This window comes from Neltuma alba, unplaced genomic scaffold, assembly GCF_004799145.2.
Source record: "Neltuma alba isolate B1F8T4 unplaced genomic scaffold, ASM479914v2 tig00010342_pilon, whole genome shotgun sequence".
Taxonomy (NCBI): Eukaryota; Viridiplantae; Streptophyta; class Magnoliopsida; order Fabales; family Fabaceae; genus Neltuma; species Neltuma alba.
The window spans coordinates 67,327-87,383 of NW_021635252.1; the positions used below are offsets into that span (position 1 = coordinate 67,327).

At 35.4% G+C, this 20,057-nt stretch overlaps 3 protein-coding genes across 6 annotated transcripts; all 3 read left to right on the top strand.

Annotated features, from left to right (window-relative positions):
• The first annotated feature begins 464 nt into the window (after positions 1-464).
• Positions 465-1,552, top strand: LOC114755850 (HMG-Y-related protein A-like). Its single transcript, XM_028944730.1, has 2 exons — positions 465-679; positions 840-1,552. Exons 1-2 carry the CDS (start codon positions 638-640, stop codon positions 1,305-1,307), a joined length of 510 nt encoding a protein of 169 aa, XP_028800563.1. The 5' UTR covers positions 465-637; the 3' UTR covers positions 1,308-1,552.
• Positions 1,553-5,180: 3,628 nt separating this feature from the next.
• On the top strand, positions 5,181-9,749 carry LOC114755846 (cation/calcium exchanger 4). Of its 3 annotated transcripts, none has more exons than XM_028944721.1 (3): positions 5,181-5,537; positions 6,314-6,637; positions 7,398-9,749. In XM_028944721.1, the coding sequence occupies exon 3, from the start codon at positions 7,576-7,578 to the stop codon at positions 9,508-9,510; it is 1,935 nt and encodes a 644-aa protein (XP_028800554.1). In that variant the 5' UTR covers positions 5,181-5,537; positions 6,314-6,637; positions 7,398-7,575; the 3' UTR covers positions 9,511-9,749. The 3 variants fall into 3 exon arrangements, with proteins under 3 accessions (XP_028800554.1, XP_028800555.1, XP_028800556.1); XM_028944722.1 differs by having other exon boundaries at positions 6,430-6,637; XM_028944723.1 differs by lacking the exon at positions 6,314-6,637.
• A 2,157-nt stretch (positions 9,750-11,906) lies between these two features.
• Positions 11,907-17,628, top strand: LOC114755848 (THO complex subunit 4D-like). 2 transcript variants are annotated; one of them, XM_028944728.1, is made up of 7 exons: positions 11,907-12,139; positions 14,253-14,501; positions 15,312-15,455; positions 15,546-15,614; positions 16,168-16,355; positions 16,595-16,654; positions 16,995-17,628. In XM_028944728.1, the coding sequence occupies exons 2-7, from the start codon at positions 14,307-14,309 to the stop codon at positions 17,173-17,175; spliced, it is 837 nt and encodes a 278-aa protein (XP_028800561.1). In that variant the 5' UTR covers positions 11,907-12,139; positions 14,253-14,306; the 3' UTR covers positions 17,176-17,628. The 2 variants fall into 2 exon arrangements, with proteins under 2 accessions (XP_028800561.1, XP_028800562.1); XM_028944729.1 differs by lacking the exon at positions 11,907-12,139 and having other exon boundaries at positions 14,363-15,097.
• Positions 17,629-20,057: the final 2,429 nt, after the last annotated feature.

Here is a 20,057-nt window from a genome sequence, read left to right on the forward strand (position 1 = left end):
TAATTAAAAACTGTTTTTGTGAAATTAGATTGATTGACAAAAAAAAAAAGAAGAAGTGTTGATTAGGTTGTAAATGCCCAGAACAGGCAGACAAGTCCTTGTTCTCTTTTTGTAATCGGTTGAGAAATGTATAGTTCCTGTCTCCCCACGGAAAATAAACGGACTTTTCACCTAAATCCTCATTCAAAACAAATGGAACCCCAAAAAAACAAAAAAGGCAGCAATAAATAAATGGAGGATAATATGCCCATTTCAAAATCCCGCCACGTCATCGATCCAGGTGACCCCCTCACACGAAATACTACGCCCTTAGATCATCGCCCATTTGATAATTCCCAGCCGTCGATTATTCCCTCAAAAAGATGAACGAGTAGGAGAGGGGGAAAAGGGGATGGCGCTGCTTTTCCTTTCTTTCCTTTTTTTTCCTTTTTCTAATCCCCTCTTTCTCTTTTCGGTTTTTAAAAAATCTATTTATTCTCCTTTAAATCCATCCCCGGATCGATGCTGGTGCCAAACTAAATTTCAACAGTTCCTTTTGTGAAAAAAATTTCTCTCACTCTTTCTCCTTCGTCTCTTTTAAAGTTTCAATTTCCGAGCTTCGTTGGGTTCACGACGAGCTTCGCTCTCTCCACCTAAAATGGCGACTGAACCTCCTCCTTCTCTTCCTCCGTACCCAGAGGTAATCTTCTTTCTTAGCTGTGACAGTCATTCTGATCTGAGTTTCGCTAGACTCTGGGTATTTTTGGAAAAAAGAAATTTAGTTGAGCAGTGAACAGATCCGGGATTTTTTACAGCAAAATTTTTACCTCTCTTTGTTTCGTATGCGTATGTTGTTGTAGATGATAATGAAAGCTCTGGAGGCTCTGAACGAACCCAATGGTTCGAACAAATCGGCGATCGCGAAGCACATAGAGACCACCTACAGCGACTTGCCGGCGACCCACTCCACGTTGCTTTCTCACCATCTGAACAGGATGAAGGACGCCGGGGAGCTCGTGTTCGCCAAGAATAACTACATGAAACCCGACCCGAATGCCCCACCCAAGAGAGGCCGGGGCAGGCCACCCAAGGCTAAGGCTCCACTGCCTCCGGGTACCGTACTTTCTCCGCCCCGACCCAGAGGCCGTCCACCCAAGGACCCGAATGCCTCGTCCAAGCCCAAAACCTCAACCGGCAGCGGAAGGCCCAGAGGAAGGCCCAAGAAGGTGGCCCGAACTTCACCGGAAACTGGGCCAGTTGTGAGTAGGGGCAGAGGCCGGCCGCCGAAGGAGAAGCCCACTCTGACGGAAGTGAGCGTTGAACAATAGGCTTATCAATTAGGGGTAGTGATCTTTTTTTTTCCCCTCTTTTTTCCCTTTATTCTTCTTTCTCTCGCCGTGGTGAAGTGGATGTGGTAGTTTGTGTTGGTGTAATTGTGATGTAAAATTTGTGTAGCTGTAGTGTAGTTTTAGTGGAAGTTCGCTGATGAAGAGGCATCCTTGTTGGTTTTCTAATTATCATAGACGAGAAAATGACTTGATTTAATGATATCATTCTGGGTTCTAATTTCTAACTTGGATTTCTGTTCGTTCTAGTCGTTTGATTTCAACGGATTAATTAATGGCAATTTAGCATCGGACAAAATGTGTTGGCTGTTGGTGCTATAAATTAAGGCTGGTTTTAAATTCATATCCCACTTTGGTCTCCAGATGGGCTGTTATCTTGGAAATAAGGACACCCCATTTCAGGCAGCTTTCTTCAATTTTGATTCATTGCATTTGACCTTGAAGAATTGATTCTTTTGCAGTTTTTTTTTTTTTTATATATTGACCATTACATTCCCAAGAAAGAGTTAAAAATTGAAACTGATTTAAATTAGTAAATGAGATACTGGCTAAACTTTCAATGCTTAAAGCAACAGATAAATGTTGGCGATGATTTTAAGCAATTGCATGTAGTCGTTAATGATTATGTATTCAATGACATAGATATTGCGAAATTTAAGTTTTACAATTATATGAAAATAATTATCATATTTAGATCTTAATTTTTTTAATGTAAAATTAGCTTATGAAATATTATAGTAATAATTGTCAAAAAAAGTAGTAAATTTTTAACCAAGTGTTGTATATAATATATCCTAAAATATTTAATTGTAAAATTTGTTGCAATATGTTGTCATTTGTTAACTAAGTATCATGCTGGCAAAAAAGAAAAAAGGTACTAATAAAGAAAAGATAATTAAGTATAATAAATAAGGAATGTAAGTAAGTAATTGGCCAAGTGTAAAATGAATATTTATTGCACTTCTTCCTTTATTATAATACTTGCTGATTAGTGAAAGGCAACCTATTTTTTCAAATTTTACAGTTGGATGATGTTTTACGATGTCCACCGCTTTTTATTAGCTAGTATTTATTACTCTCTCTGCTTAAGAGACAAATAACTAAATTATGTTGATAAAAAAACAGTTAAAATTAGTTAAGTACAATTAATGTGTAAAAAGTATAATGTTTTTTTCAACAATATCCCCATTAATAAGGAGAGAGTATGAGAGAGAATAATTAAATTATTAAAAGAAAAAGAAGTGGGAGGGAAAGAGAGTATGAGTTAGAGACAAAATAAATAGGGGTAAAATAGAAAATCAATACAAAAATAGAGACAACTTTTAAGTGTATCTTATATATGAGAACATACTATAAGCATCAAATGTCTTTTATAATAAGGAACAGAGAGAGTATTTCTTTTAACCAAAAGCTATTTTTTATTTTTCATTAACTACTTCAATACTCTTCACAATTCTCATTAAAATTTTCAAATAATTAATTCATAAGTACTGAATAATTACTTAAAAGTAATAAATAAGTTAATAATATATTTTTTTAAATATACTTTTGTAATAAATGCAAAAAAAGATACAAGAGAATATGTGAAAAAACATGATAAACAAGAATATACCAAAGAAAAAAATAAATAATTAAGAACAAAAATTTAAAAAATGTATTAAATATTAAAATAAATTAAATTTTATAAAATACATCACATTCTTTCTTAAATCTAAAGGTTTGAAATAGGATCAGAGGGAGCATTTATTATACTTCTTGAGCTGACTTTGTTTTAAGAAATCATAGCCCTTTGTATCGGAGCTCCACCAAGACGGTGGCCAAAGCTCTAGTGACGGGCTGCTGGCTCAATTGGAGGGCTAAAGCTGAAGCCCTGAAGGCTAGCTTCCGACAAGGGTGATAAAGTGGGCATTAGTGATGTTTTTCTTCCCCCCAAAGTTGCACCTTCATTAAAGTAAGAGCAAAACTATACTAAAAATATTATAGAGGTTGAAAAAGAAGGAAATTTTTTTCAAAAATATGCTTTTTGAATTTTAAAATAGTACTAAATAAGAAATTACTATAAAAATATATTGTCATTTGTTTTTTAAATGTAGTCAATTGTTATTAAAGTGTAGTAAGTAAAACTGATTTGAAATTTTAAAATTTAAAAAGTATTTTTTTTGGATTTTAAAAAAAAGTGTTTACCTCCTCCTGTTTATAAATGATGTAAAGGATGAGTTTTGTGGTATTTCTTCAAGGGATTCCATTAATTATTTATTATGATTGTTCTTTGTATCCCCTGTTCGATGTTTTAACATGCGCAAAATGGAAAACTTATTTAATTTTTGAAAAGTGTCAATGAATTTTAAGATTTTTTATATTTGGTGAAAAATGTTGAAAGTAAAATAATTTATAAATAGGAGCGATTGGAGGAAGTAAATGTTTTCTTTAAAAATAAAACTACATCCATTTCAAACGTGAGATTATTTTGTTTTGACCAAAAAAAAACATGAGATTATTTTGGGCAGTGGCATATTCTAATATGTGGCATTATCTGAAATTCCAAAGACAATTCATATTTTTTCTTAAAATGCTCATATAACTATATTAAGATTATTAAAATTACGCACATCATGGCACCGTTAGTCCCTTATTATTGATTGTCGGTTTACGTGGATTGAAAACCCATCTAACGTGATTGCATATTTATCGGTTTCTTTCTAATTGTGTGCGTACTTTCAAAATAGGAGGATCAAATAATTAATTTATTAAATTTAAAATGTTTAGTTAAATTTAATTAAAAATAATAAAGATGTAAAAATTGTAACTTATTTTTTTAAAACGCTTTTATTTTTAAATAGGACGAGTGAGAGAAAAAATTAGTGGAAAATAAATAAAAAAGAATGAGTGGGAAAAAGGTGAGAGAGACATAAAATTAATTAGTAGTAAAATTAAAAAAAATGTAATAATTGATTAGACAAATTCAAAGTGAATAGAAACAAAAAAACAAGCCTCTTTAAATATTTGACACTTATATTTTGAACCAAAGAAAATAAAATATATACAGGTGAACAAACTTTTAATGAGTCTTTGTTACTCATTTGTCCTATATCTTCTTTTTAATAAAATTTTGTGAGCCACTTTTTTAATTTGTTAATTTAATTTTACTAAAAAATTTTCTCTCTCCTCCTCTTCTCCCATACCAGCTATAGGATTAAAGATACATTACAAATACCAATAAGCATATGAGGGGTAAGTAACTCGCTTCTACAGCGAAGTATACAAATTTAAGTGTTTTGAAGTATACTTTTCAGTTATAACTCATTAAACGAGGCATTCTTACTCTTCAAAATTAGTAGCTAACATAAATATTTAGAATTCGTTTAGAATATCTTATAAGTAATTTTTTAATTATAATTTGTAAAATACAAAGTAAGTGTGTAAAAAAAATTGTCTTAATTTATATAAAATATGTTTATAGAGGCATTTATAATTATGAATCTAAACTAGGCCTTAACCTATGCTTAAAAGGAGGGGGGGGGGGACACGGCTTGCGTGCCGTGTGGGTCTTCTCCTTATCTGAAAAAAGGAAAATACATAGCAAATCCTAGAGATACGGGAGCGCAAATACATGAGCACAAATTTGCAATACGCTTTGGAAGATTGATCATCTCTATCAAATATTTTCTCATTTTAATATTTATGTCCAACCTTTTTAATAAAAAAATGAAGCATATATGGTTATGACGAAAAAAGGGGAAGCATCAGCGACGTCGTCCGCGATTCTTATCCCTTTCAGTGAAAGCCTAACGTAGTGTTTGGCTGGGGGCCGGGCTTCTTGAGGAGAAGAAAAGAAAGGGAAAGGAAAGGAAAAAATTAAGACTGTTTGGTTCAGAAAAAATTAAGAAGGGGGAAATGGAGAATTTTTGTCCCTTCCTCCTTCCCTCCTTCCTCATCCCTCCCAAATTGTCCTCTTTCGGGGGAGAGAATCAGAAAATTTTTCTCGTATCCTGGCAAAATTGTCCATAGCATTTTTTTAATTTTTTTCCCCAGATATTCCTGTGACGCCTTTTTAACTTGTGAACGGCAACCCCTTTCCTTTCTCTTCCGGGCGTTGCCTTTTCCTTCCCGCATCGACCCGTCGCCTCTCCTCCCCCCGTCGTCGCCGCCGCCACTTGGTCCGGCAGTCGCCGCCGCCGCCTCTCTTCCTCTATCCATCTTCATTGTCGTCAGGTGAGTATCTCTCCTAGATCATATCGATTCTTATGTTCTTCATCCTTGTTCTCGTTCGTACATGTCTCAACTCTCTGGTTTCATGTTTCTGGTTTTATTCCTTTTCTTCTTTGATTCAGATTTCCCCGTTTCTTCTTTGTTTTTAGTTTCTCTCACAATTAGTCGAACTTAAAATTTTCTGACTTGCAATCTAGGATAAACCAAGAAGCGTCGAAGTTATTTCATAAAAGTACATTAGAAGTTGAAGTCACACTAAACAAAACCAAAAAACTGAAGTTTATAAATGCAATACTTGAGTTGGGAATATCGATCTGCACGTTAAGTGAAAATTGAAATAGCTTTTTGGTTAGGACATCCTTGATTGAGTTCCATATAACAGTATTCATTCCATAATGAGCCAACCCCCACATCTGCGCCATAAGTAATGCAATATAGTATATATAATGAATGTTGATTCTGCCTATGTAGCTACATTCTTTGGTAAATATGACTTCCCTATTCCAGGGGGACCATCCAAAGTGATTGTTTTTGCATTGGAATCTTGTGGCTTTCTATTTGGTCTACTTTGTTCCTTATCTAATTTGATACTTATGGTCAATCATTTTTGAGAACGTACTGTGAAGCTGTAAGGCATGTTTGAAGGTTCAAATCAAGGATACTGTTGTATTGTTAGTACTATTGAGGTCCCAATCTAATTGCTTGAGGTGCTGCATGTTTGACTCTTACACAATCAACTAACCTTGAACAATTGCTTTTTCACTGTGTTTGCTGTTTAGGTGACTTCATGATCACATTGGACATCGATTGATTGATTTGTATTACCTGTCCTATGGTGATCTTCACTTTCATTAGACTGATTGCTTGTGCTTTTTGCCTCTCAACCTTGGTGAAGTTTGATGTGCAACCTTATGTAGACAGCTTATACCTCTCACTCCTGTTGTTTGAGGTATTAACGTAGATGGGATTGGCCCATGGCTCTGAAGTTCATACCATAGCATTCTTGTTGTGTGTTGTGAGTCAATCCCTGTTTTCTCCTCTCGTTTTGTGGTGTGCGTTGACTCCGTCGATCTCGCTCATCCCCTCTGTTCTGTCCATTTCAGGTGTGTTGACCATAAGGAGTTCCGCCCATATAATCTAATCTAACAGTCCTTCTTTCTTCCTGCTGATTGCACCCTGATCGCTTAATATTGGTTTGGATGTGTTGCCTTAGGTTTTAGAGTAGAATCAAGTCTAACCAGCATGATTAAGATAGAAATTTAGTTACACAGTAATATGAATATTCTTTTTGGCTTTAAAATGATATTTCTCTATTCATGATGGGCTACCGTGAATCTTTCCATTTATATTCCTAGTCAATTTTGATTCTGGGTGCATGATGAAGATGATGATATTGTATACTATCTCGATCCTAGATATAAGAGCTAGTTTGTAGCATAAATTACACTACCAAATAGCTCTTATATTTAGGATTGGTGGTAGTATTATGCAATGTTTACTTATGGTAAATAATTGGTAAGTTGTGGAGGCTAGTAATATATATCCATGCTGTTCAAGGTAAATTGTGATGTCATTTTTATGAAGGTTCAACATTTATTGGAAAATTTAGATATGATTACAAAATAATCATCAACATTTTTGCAATAATTATTCATTTTATATCATTTTTTCTCTAACAGTACTATCCCTAAAGCCAGAGAGGGATATATTAATGGATTCCATATATGCAGTGGGTTACCTTAATTCTGTCTTATCAATTTCACTTTTAGTCAATCATATGTTATGACCTTATATTTTGTATCTTAATTTTTATTATGTTCTTGGTACTATTCTAACATGTTTAATTCCATCGCTATAATTCAGGCAAGCTTTTGGAATCAAGTACTTGTTCATTGGATAGTGTTTCAAGTATCATCAACTCTCAGTCCGGGGCTTCATTTTCCAGAAATTGAAGCCCTAGACAAATTCTATTTTCTTGGATTTGAATATTCTGGAGTTCAGCGGCATAGTGGATGGTCTTATTCAGGATAAAAAATTCGACATGAGAATGCAAAATGTCTTATTTGGCTCAAGACACAGAACATTTCATAGGATATTTAATTTCCTTTGTTCTGTGGCCTTGTTTTTCTTCTTTTACAATTGGGAAGATGTCGTTCGTAGCCCTCTTCTTAGGCAATCTGCATATTTGGCACACCATCATTTGCCTCCAAGAGCAGTGATTCGCCGGCAAATGGTTGAAATCAGCCTTAACTCATCAAGGCTAGCTGTTGAGCCTCATCAGAATAATTTGACTGCAAATAGTGCTGAACTTTGTCCTGGGTTATTCGTCCATGATGGTTATTCTGGCCCATGTGAATACTTAAAGGCGAATCCACAGTGTAATTCAGGAGGAAGTTTTGATCACATAAGATTTTTATATTGTACATGTCAAAATTTTCGTGGGCTGGGCTACCTAGTGTTGGGTATATGGCTAGCTGCATTGTTTTACTTACTGGGGAACACAGCTGCAGACTTCTTCTGTCCATCTCTTGAGTTTCTCTCGAGGCTCTTGAAATTTCCTCCAACTGTTGCTGGGGTTGTGCTCCTTCCACTTGGAAATGGTGCACCTGATGTGTTTGCCAGTATTGCTTCCTTTGTTGGTACAGATGCAGGGGATGTTGGGCTTAATAGCGTGTTAGGCGGTGCTTTGTTTGTTACCTGTGTTGTTGTTGGGACTGTCTCTCTTTGTGTGTCCGGTAAAGGAATTCAAATTGATAGAAGATGCTTTATAAGGGATGTTAGCTTCTTTCTATTCACTCTTTTATCACTTTTGCTGATGCTGGTTGTTGGTCAAGTGGGAGTTGGGGCAGCCATTGCTTTTGTATCAATTTACATTGTTTATGCATTTTTTGTTGCTGCAAATGAGATATTTTGGAAACATGCACGAAGGTTAAAATTGGATGCTGTCACACCAATGCTTCCTGTCCGTGGAGGTATATTCGCCCTTGGATCTGAAGAAGAGTCTTCCGTATATAGCTCTTTGCTTGACATAGAGACGGACAATGATCCTCCCCATCTCCCTCCTTCCTTGCCACAGTGGATGTGGTCTTCACATGTTGCTATCTATTCAAATCAGGCTAATATGATAAATGATGAAAGGCCTCCTTGGGGATGGAGTGATGGGAGTGAGGAAAACAACCACTCGACCTTCACTGTAGCAAAACTATTTTTACTGATGGAGATGCCACTGACAATTCCTAGACGGCTAACAATTCCCTTGGTCCATGAGGAAGTTTGGTCAAAAAAGTATGGTGTGGCTAGTGCTTCACTGGCTCCAATTCTCTTGGCCATTTTGTGGAACACTCAAGATAATGTGGGTTACTTGAGTGCTATACTTTCCTACCTCATTGGTGGTGTTCTTGGATGCACACTTGGTGTTCTTGCCTATAAATACACTTTACCTGATTATCCACCGCGCAGGTTTTTGGTTGCTTGGGTTCTTGGAGGATTTGTCATGAGCATAGTGTGGTTCTACATGATTGCAAATGAGCTTGTTGCTGTATTGTTGTCATTTGGTGTAATTTTAGGAGTTAATCCATCTATCCTGGGATTAACTGTATTAGCATGGGGTAACTCAATGGGGGATTTGATGTCAAATGTTGCATTGGCAATAAATGGAGAAGATGGAGTTCAGATTGCTTTATCTGGATGCTATGCAGGTCCCATGTTCAACACACTTATTGGTTTGGGAATCTCAATGCTGCTAGGGGCCTGGTCTGCAAAACCTGAACCATACACGGTTCCCGAAGACCGAAGCTTATTTTACACTATGGGATTTCTTATCTCAGCACTGATCTGGGCTCTTATTGTTCTACCTCGCAATGACATGCATCCTGACAAAAAACTAGGAGTGGGCCTCATCACCCTTTATATCATATTTCTTTCTTTCAGGTTGTCCACTGCTGTGGGGCTCATTCCAGTGCCTGGCTTAGCTTGACATTTGAGAAGTTGAGAGTTGTGATCAAACTGAGCATGGGTTCTACATCTATTAAGACCACAAGGTCATCTGCTGTATAGTTTTTGTCTTGCTTAGGGCTGATTTTTTAGACTAGAGAAATTCCTTGTTCTGAAGCTGCTGTATGTTTTACCAGCAAAAATGCTAGTAGTTGTACATCCAAGACAACATTTACATGTAGGTTGATCTAATAATATGTCTTCTTATGCTTCTGTTCTTCCTTTGAGCATTGTGTTGCGCCTTTTGTTATTCGTCTAGGCTGTATCCATTCTTGTGCTCGAAATTTTGAATCAAGAAGTTAAGCAGCAAGTGAACTTGTTGCGTGGATACAACTCAGTGAAACCAAATTGAAGAGTAATAGCTCTTGTTTTAACGGTCAATTTTGCTAGGTGTCTTGTTCTTCTTTTCTTAAAATAATGCGGTATGATTCAAACTTTCACATCACGATACTATGAATTCATCAAACTCAGAATGGATTGCTTCAGCTTGTCAGCGGTAGGCAACTTCAATTTAAATTTTATGATCAGAATTAAAATAAAAAACTAAAAAGTCAAGATAATTAGAACAGGAAACTAACCAATAATACAGAGCATACAAATAAAAAAATAACTAAAATTAATTACTCAAATAAAAAACAACAAATTACAAGTCATGATCTCAGATAAAAACATCTCAAATCATTACATTATTTTTTTATTATTATAATTAGTTTTTTTAAACTCAGAACTTTATGATTTTGAATTCGTCAGAAAAATTAGCAACGCAGAATGACATAAACTTGAAAATCTAATTCATACAGCGTGACACTTGAATGTAGAATTTTACATTTCCATATCAAAAGTTGCTCTCTCATTGAGAACTTGTGTCTCTCCAATTGTGAGAGACAAAGCCATTAGGTTCAGAGGCGGGTCGGATCCAAGACTGGGATGGGAAATTTGAAGAGGAGTGTGATTGAAATTGGAGATCCGATTATACAAGTTCATAATTCATAAACCAAGGTTGAGATCTGATTATTCATTTGGGAAAATGGTAGAAAAATACTTATTGAATTTCAAAAAAATAAACAGGTCATACTGACTACTATTGTAATGACTTTGACTACTTTTATAATAATTTTAACAGGTCCAAATTTGCTAAAATCACCTATTTGTCATTTTGAAATTCAATAGATATTCTTTGGGTCATTTTTATTTATTTTGAGGCCTATGAAGTGCTTATGCTGTGAATATATCTGCTTGTTGATACTTAATGGTCACGTTTTCGGAATGGTGAATGACCTAGATAAATTTTGGCCGGCTATAATTGTGGTATTCTGGTTTTTGTTTCTGGGAATTTACTCTTGCCAAAGGCAAAAAGAAGGAGGAAGCTAAACGTTTTGCTTTGAGTTGCTATATTGTGGTTGTGATATTTTGGAGGTTTTTTTTTTTTTTTGGTGAGAACATAATTAATAACATCGAAATCTTATGTATTTAATACATTTGATGATTTGGCCTAATTTTAAAGAAATTTCAATTTGATCCATTGCTCTTTTTTCAAAGGCAGATATTTGATACGATATATCACTCAACAATGGATGGATTTGACTGTAATATTTTACACACACACACATATTTATTTTTTTTCTTAATTCTTAGTTATATATGGATGTAAGATATTATATGATGTTATATTTAATATTTATGCATCACCAGTATTAATATCACCATCATCATTAATATTACCCTCGTTCACTTATTTTTTTTTTTTTGGCCAAAGACCCTCAGTCACTTATCAATTTGACAAGTTTTACTGCTCAAAGACAGGAGTGCCATTTATTTTCTAGTTTTTGTACATATAATAGGTAAATTAAAATATAGATCCAATTTTTGTATGAAATATGATTTTTTTTTTCCAGAAAGAATCACCAATTTGCGTAATCCTATTTATATGTCCGCCTCTAAATTTACATGTCATCTTCTAGTATTTGTTATATAAAAATAATTTATTTATTTATTTAGGAACAATGTGAATTTTTTTGTAAGTTTTATATAAAAATGGGCTACTAATAAGTTATAAATAACGTGATTTTTTAATCCAATTTTATAGATGTAACTTATATACATTATATCTGGCCAAAAAATTATATAAATAATAGGTAATTCTTAATATAATATCTATATAGAAGGTTTTACCTAATTATTTTAAAGATATTTGATTGAGTGAGAAAGAATTCAGAAGCGAGAAAGTGTCCGTTGAGATGTGAGAATATATACCGTGTTTCGTGGATGGAGGGCCAGTATCCAACACCCGCGACGCAACACGGCAACTTAGGAAAGGCGAAAAGACATAAAGCCCCTTCTCAGTCTCAGCGTTTAAAGTGCGCAAGGCGAAAGCATCGTCGACAAATCCCAGCCTCTTCTCAGAAACCCTAGGACGCCTCTGAACTGAACAAGCATGGTTAGATCTTTCGTCTCTATTCACTACGAAACCCCCAGTCGCTCGCTCTTCTTATAGCTTTGCTCCTAATTTCCCTCAACCTCCCCCCCTCTCTCCAAATCTGTTTCTTTCCAATTCTTGGTTGACTCGCATCCCTTCCTTCATATTCATCGTACGATTTTGTTGCAATTTCCAGGTACTTTTTTTTTTTCCTGTCGGCTTGTCACGCTTTCATGCTCTGTGCTCACATGAAATCTGTGTTTCTTTCTTTTGGGTTTTATAATGGGCTTTGTGTATAATGATTTCTTTCATATTGCTACTAAATCTGAACTTTTATGACGAACTTAGTGGAGTAGACTCCTGCCGTAATTACGGACCTCTTCAAGAATGAACTTGGGGTCCGGGTTGCTTGATCTAGTGCTTCTTGTCGTTGTGGTCACCTGTTGGAAGCTGGGTTATTGTAGGTTCCCTTTTTGCTTGTGGGCTTCCTTTAGGTGCTCTTTAATAGTTATACTAAAACGCGGCAATGAAAGGGATGGATTTGAGGACATGATTTTCACATGGATTATGCAGTTTGTGATGATAAAGGGAACATGATTAGATATGCACTTTTGAGCTGCTAAAGGTGCATAAGGGACTGCTGAAGTAGTATTCGCTATTAGTGCTTTAAGTTTGGCAGGTCCTGGACTTGTGATCCATGAGCCTTCGTTAGCCGGTAGATCATCAGATAGGTTGGGGTTTCGAACTATTTTGCGGTTCTCACGGTTTGAAAGTATGAATTAGGCTATATCTGATTGCCAAGAAGTGCGTTCCTTTATCATCATAGCATGACTCAACTATCATCTTGCTGTGTTCCTTTATCAAACTTGTGGTTAGGGATGTGTTTTGATTTGAGTTAGCTAAGACCCAGTTTTGGTTGAATTTGATTTTGCTATAATGTGTTTTATTTATGTTCGGATGCTGTTTTTGAAATTTGTTATCTTTTTTGTTTTTTTTTTTTCGCGCAAATGCAACCATTAATACGCTTTTCCATGACCTAGGTTTTGAGTCAACCAAGGTTTGAAAAAGTTAGGTCTTTTTTGGTTTCCAGCATGAGGAAAACAGGGTTTTGGCTTTCATTATTTGCTCTCCTGTTTCTTCAATGTCTTTATGTTTAGGTAGTCAAAGGTGAAAGGACATTGTAGAGTCTGGAAGACTAAAATTCCAGCGTCTAGAGGCAATAGGGAATGGCTAAATTTGGAACGCTGTAATATGCAGTTATCTTAGAAGTTGTTTTTTTTCGGAGCATTGAGTTTGTAGAAAATTAGTCGGTGTCTAAGATAAAGTATAATGGTTCACGTCTGCTAACCAAAAGATACAGCCTTGAAATCCTCTAAGAAACATCAGATGCAGTTGTAATGGATAGAATTTATAATATACTCCCTCCGTTCCTTATTATAAGAGACAAATAACCGAAATACGTTGATAAAAAAAACAGTTAAAATTAGTTAAGAACAATTAATGTGTAAAAAGTATAATTTTTTTCCAAAAATACCCTCATTAATAAGGAGAGAGAGTATGAGAGAGAAAAATTAAATTATTCAAAGAAAGAGAAGTGGGAGGGAGAGAGAGTGTGAGTTGGAGATAATAAATATGGGTAAAATAGTAAATCAACACAAAAAAGTAGAGACAACTTGTAAGTGTCTCTTATATATAGGAACATGCCATAAGCATCAAATGTCTCTTATAATAAGGAACGGAGGGAGTACTTCTCTATTATCTTTTTGGTTCTCACTCTGTGTCTGTTTCACTGCTGAAAATTTGTTAGATGATATTTGTGTCTATCAGCAAGTTATATTTATGCTAATTTGCTTGTATCGACTCTTCAATAGCCGCTAGCCATATCAACTATTGAAATGTCCTTTAACTCAGCTTGCACTGCACAGTTTTATCCTTTAGAACAGGGGTGGGTGGGATGGACGTGGATTTTAGTGGCTACTCCATTGTAGGTTGAGAAATGAAAGAAAGCAACTGGGAGTGGATTTACTTAAAATTAACGCAGCTTGCAGTGCACAGTTTTATCCTTTAATGCATTGCAAAATAAAAAATTCTTTCAAATAGGAAAAGTGAGTGTAAGTTGGATTGGTGTCAGAGGTGTATGCCTTACTGAAGGTTCACTGCCTGGATCATCAGAGGCTTCTTCCTGTTAATGCTTTGTGCATGTTCATTTCTTGCCTTTAACTGCACTTTTATATCTATCTTGTATATTTGCTTTTTATGTTACAATGATTTGACTTAAATGTATTGTTTTCTTTTGGCATATTTGGCAGGTCTTCATTAGTAGCATTTCCTGAAAAATACAATTCTGTCATATTGCAAGTGCAATGGCTACTTCCTTGGATATGTCACTTGATGACAGGATAAAAACCAGAAGTAACAGGGAGAGGGGTAGAGGGCGTGGCAGAGCCCCCCGTGGCCGTGGAGCAGGTCAGAATCTTCGTGGTGGAAGGATGCCTGCTGCAGCTCGTAGAGCTCCTCTGGGAATTAATTCTCGGCCATCTGCTTATGCCATTGCCAAGGCAAGCTAACTAAATGGATGCTTATGCGTGTGATTGAGAATCTGATATACTATAAAATCCCCAAATATGAGAGGATATCTTATTCAGCGCTGTAGGAACCGAAAAGCAAGAGCAATTCATTAATATTGTTCCACGGAGAAGCTCAATTATTGCTTGGTCATTTTGCGTCCTCGATGCCTATGTTATAGTTCCATTATGTTGCGATTAACATGCACCTAAGAGTTGTTTGCTTTTGTTTTTGGGGGCTTTGCTACAGAACTCTGATATTGGTCGCTCCTGGCATATAACATGAAGGAACTTCGTTAGATGTATTTCAAAACGGAGCTCTTACCAGGAGCACAAAAATCATATAGCTATAAGATGGGTTAAATGCTCTAAACCATGCTAATTCATTTGATTTAGATGAGGCGGCTATTAGTGTTTGATGATTGGTTGTGTGGACCAGCATTTTAATGGATCCTCTTTCTAAGTTGGTTCTACGGTGCAAGATTTCAGTTAACTTCTCTAGTTCACCGTATTTTGCAAAGGAGCTTCCTTCACGAAACATCAGAACTGGCGCTCTCACTTGTAGCATAGCACCCGTTTATGTGCAGTGGGTTGAATTCTTACTCCTGTTTCCCTCCATTCGCCTAAACTAATGATTTTTGAGTATGGAATTTCTTAAATGTTTTACTTTGGTCAGATCTGCTTCATAAACAGTTTCATATTTTTGTGGAGATTTACCTGATCTCTAACTATTCTTGAAGATGGTGAATATCTTCTTACATGTGTTCTTTGCCACTGTGGATGTGCTCTGTTTCCTCCTGCCAGTCTTTTCGCAGAACCAGGCGTTTTCCATGGCAGCACGATTTATTTGAAGATAGCTTAAAAGCTGCAGGTATACACGGAATAGAAGTGGGCACAAAGTTGTATGTTTCCAACTTGGACCATGGAGTAACCAACGAAGATATAAGGGTACAGATCATGTTATATTCTTTCAAACATAATCAATGTTCCTAACCAGTCTCTCTTGAAGTCCTGTTGAAACTTGGATTTGCAATTCAGGAACTTTTTGCGGAGATTGGAGACTTGAAGCGCTATGCAGTTCACTATGACAGAAATGGTCGTCCTAGTGTATGTATTGGGCTTTCAATTACTACAGTTTCATTTATCATATATTTTTTTGTTGATTAGTCTTTATATTGGCTCAAGTGGGTGCACTAGCCACCTGTGGTGGTTCTGTTATTTTTATCCTTTTCTGTCTGTTACTATACTATTTTAGTTGAATAAATCTAGTGTTGTCTTCCTTATATGATATGCCCTGCCTGATATCTGGGGGAGAGCTTTCATCTCACGTGTAGAAATTTGCTACCTCATGACATTACTTTCTCAGTATTGTTGTGTTGCCTGTCCTTGCCTCTGTCTTCTTGAGGTTTAAATCTTGAAGATATTAGTATCACAGCATGAAATTGTTAAAGATTGAGCTGCAGGGTTGTGAATGCCAATTAGACTTTTTAGGTGTGTTTGTTAGTGGGAAAGCAATGCTTGATATATGTATAGGGGTGCAAAGTATAGTGGGCTCTTGGCGAGGCAAATGTGTATTGATTTGCATGTTTTAGTCATTTTAATTTTAATTTTCAATATTTACACTATTAGTGTGTTATTTTATTTCTTTTATTGGTTACAGGGTTCAGCTGAAGTTGTCTATACAAGAAGGAGCGATGCATTTGCAGCTCTTAAACGGTACAATAATGTACTTTTGGATGGAAAGCCCATGAAGATTGAAGTTGTTGGTGCCAATGCAGAATTGCCTGTATCAGCTCGTGTGAATGTTTCTGGGATAAATGGGCAGAGGAAGAGGACAGTTGTCATGACGTAAGTCGTTATTTGTGTATCAAGTTTATTTTCCCTTTTTTGGTCTAAGCATGATATTGTCTATCTCTATGTTTCAATGCTGGGTATTTAATGCATGATTTCTCTCGTAATGCAAAAATAAATTGTCCAAAACAAATGCTAAAAATATTTCTCCTTTCACTTTATTCAGTGTTCCTATCCTTCATTTCTCAGCTTCATAACTCCTTTTTGAATGTTCACCGAGGTTAGATATTTTGCAGGCCTGGAGGTCGACCTGGAGGTAGAGCTGGAGGTCCTGCTATGTTTAATCGTGGTGCAGGGTAAGAGTTTTTATCAGTAGACGTGGGATGTCTGTCGTATATGGTGTGTTGCTAAAATGTTTCTTGAGAAAAATTAGTCCATACAAATGTATGAATTTTCAATTTTGTTTTGATGGGTTCTTCAAGAGGACTAACTTTTTGGAAGTTGTGGTATTCGGGGCCAAGATATTTGATGGTCTAGTATTATCTCAAAGTATGTCATTGTACATGCTAAAATGCCTGTTTTTCCTCTGTAGTCTATGCAGGGTAGCAGTATGTTGGCATGATATAAATTTGTAAGCGATAGATATTTGACATCCGGAAATTGGATTTTAATTAATTTAAAATAATATTTGTACAGCTGGGGACGCCGTGGTGGTGGAAGGAGCGGTGGTGGGGGTATGCGTGGTCGAGGTGGTGGACGGGGTCGCGGTCGTGGTCGCGGTCGAGGGCGTGGTAAGAAGGATGGGGTTGAGAAGTCTGCTGAGGAACTTGACAAGGAACTGGAGACTTATCATGCGGATGCCATGCACATCTCATGATTTCCTAAGCAGTACTATAAATATTAGCCAATGCATGCTATTGGCGCCTGTACAAAAGTGGTTCTCCTTTGCTTCTGAACCCGTTACATCAGTGTGTTAGATTTGCATTCTATTTGGTCCTATTGAGATCTTTTTTTGGGCTAAATGAGTGAAGTGGATGATTCTGGAAGTTACCTAAGATGTTAGATAGTTTGGGTGCTATTTTTGGTTAACTCCGTATCTTAATTGCTGGCGTAGATTTTGACTTTCAGTCTTTCATCTCATCTAGAATCTGGTCTTCACTTCAAGAGAGTGATTGTATAAAGCCAATCGGGTTGATGTGATTGATCTCTATGTCCTTTTGACTCTACCCTTGTAGGCTCAAAAACTAATTCTAATCGAGTCGGGTTGTATGTGATTTTGGATTTACATAATTCCTGACATAATTCAGTCCATTTTCAATTCATTATGAGTCAAAAGATTTAAAGATGTTATGTTTTTTGCTCGTACTAATTTAAAATAAACAATGTGCACTCTTAATTTCAAATGCTTCATCGTATTCGAATGATACATAATATGAGAAATAAAAATTGTGAAGTTTCAAAAGTCGTGTGGCTGAACTTAGAACCCCATACCCACATGGAGTTTTTTGGCAGAGGAGACAATTGGATCGTATGAACAATCAAGCATCATTCAAGTGAAATTGTAGGAAAAGAAGATGAGGGAAACTCGAGTTCCTTGCCGTTTCACAAACATGGCGAAAACTCAGCAAAATGTGATGCGGAAGGCAAAAATCAAATACAAAGCTCAAAAGAATTGCAGTGAGGCGCGTGCACGAAGGGGCCGGGGATGATCGAGAATTAAAACGTAAAAAAGAAAAATGGGTGAAAAGAGAGTTTTTGATGTTCTGGATCTAAAGCTCTCAAAATCTCTCTGGCGAAAAGGAAGAAAAGTCTCTCAAAAGCTCGAGATTTGCATTCTAAGGGTGTGTTTGGGTGACACTCCAAACCATGGTTTGGGGACCCAAACCATGGTTTGGGGAATAATCTACCCAAACACCCTCTCCAAAAACCAAAACCATGGTTTTAGGTCAAAACCATGGTTTTGGAAAAAGCAAAATTTTTTTGCTTTTGGAGAAAAAAGGGAGAGTGTGAGGGCCTATATGATATGTATCTTGTTATTTTTTTTTATAAACATATTTTTTATAAATATATTTAATCTTATATTTTATAAATATATATACACATTAATTATTTATTAATTATATTATCTTATGTATCATTAATTATGTTGGTAAAAAACATATTAGTAACAATTTTATTCCTTCAAATTAAAATATATCATAAAATTTATTTTTTCTGTAATTATCATATTAACTTATATCTTTTTTTTAGTAATTTGTATATATAAAAAGTGCTTCTGATAACAACTATCCAAACACTCTCACTTTTCAGAATCACTTTTTTACAAAATCTATTCTTCACAGAATCTATTTTTCCCAGAATCTATTCTCCAGAATCACTTTTCCAAACCACGGTTTGGTTTCATCCAAACACACCCTAAGGGAGAAATCCAAGCCCAATAGCATTACAAGTCACTAAGTGCTCATCATTAATTATAATGTTACTACTTCCGATTCTAATTATAAAATTTCGTTTATAAACTACAACCCCACATGCATCATAATGTTAGGATCCCATCACATCACATCACATGAATTTGTTCGGAGTTTAAGACTTTGCAGTTAAGCTAACTCCCGACAGTTGTTAGACACTAATTAAAAGCCTATGCCAAGGTATTGGGCTGGTTGAGGTGGTTTTTTAAGAGATAGTAATTGAAATTAAGATCAGACCGATCATAATTAAAATAATATTTAAATAAAAAGTATTAACCAATATGAATGTAGATCATTTATGTATAAACACATAACCCAACAAAATAGATTTATTAAAGCATAAATTTAATGGATTGCTATTTTTTTAAAACTCAGAATGGTCTCATTTCAAGCTTAATAAGAAAAGAAAAGAAATATAAAATCCAATTTGTATGAATTGTACAAAACTCTTAACCAGACTCGTTAAGAGACTAGTTCTCTAGTTAATTAGTAAGTTTGGGAAAGTAAGTTTTGTATGTACATTTTAATTAGAAAGTCTGACTTTCTTAAATACCTCATGCGGCTCTGGAGTTTTGTATGTACATTTTAATTAGAAAGTCTGACTTTCTTAAATACCTCATGCAGCTCTGGAGTTTAGACTTTCCAGAAGTATCTCTTCATTGTGGTAACGTTATATACCCTTTATTTATGAACCCTATTATGATCAAAGAATTAATATTTGCACCGTACCAGCTCAACCGGTGCTCGACCAAAAAAGCCTGTGTGTGTGTGTGTTATGAGGATGCAACTATAATTATGTGTTGTCTTTTTTACTCAATGTATGTATTCTTATTTTAAGTTTATTTGTTTGTTTCTTTTATCCCTTATGAAATAAAATTTAATTTCCCAACAATTATAGCGCCCTACAGACTATATACAGTGACATATGACGGATCTCATCATGCGCCTGGCTATTTGCATTGAAATTAAATGCCATTCTTTTCTATTTTATTTATTGGTGTGTAGGGCATTGGTATTTAATTTGGAGATATTAAGAAAGCTAAATAAATTATTCTTAAAATATTTATGTTTATTAGTTTTTCTAAACGAATTTGCTTGACTTATAAACTGATATATAATCTAATGATATCTATAAGTATTTTAGAAAAATTATGTAACATATAATTTAATCTCCTCAAATTAGTCAGCTGAATTTTATATTAAGAAAGCAAAGTAGTAGCTAAAATAGCATATTCAGCCTCCAACTTGAATTTGCAGTAATAAAGGTAGATAACTACAGATAGTGAGA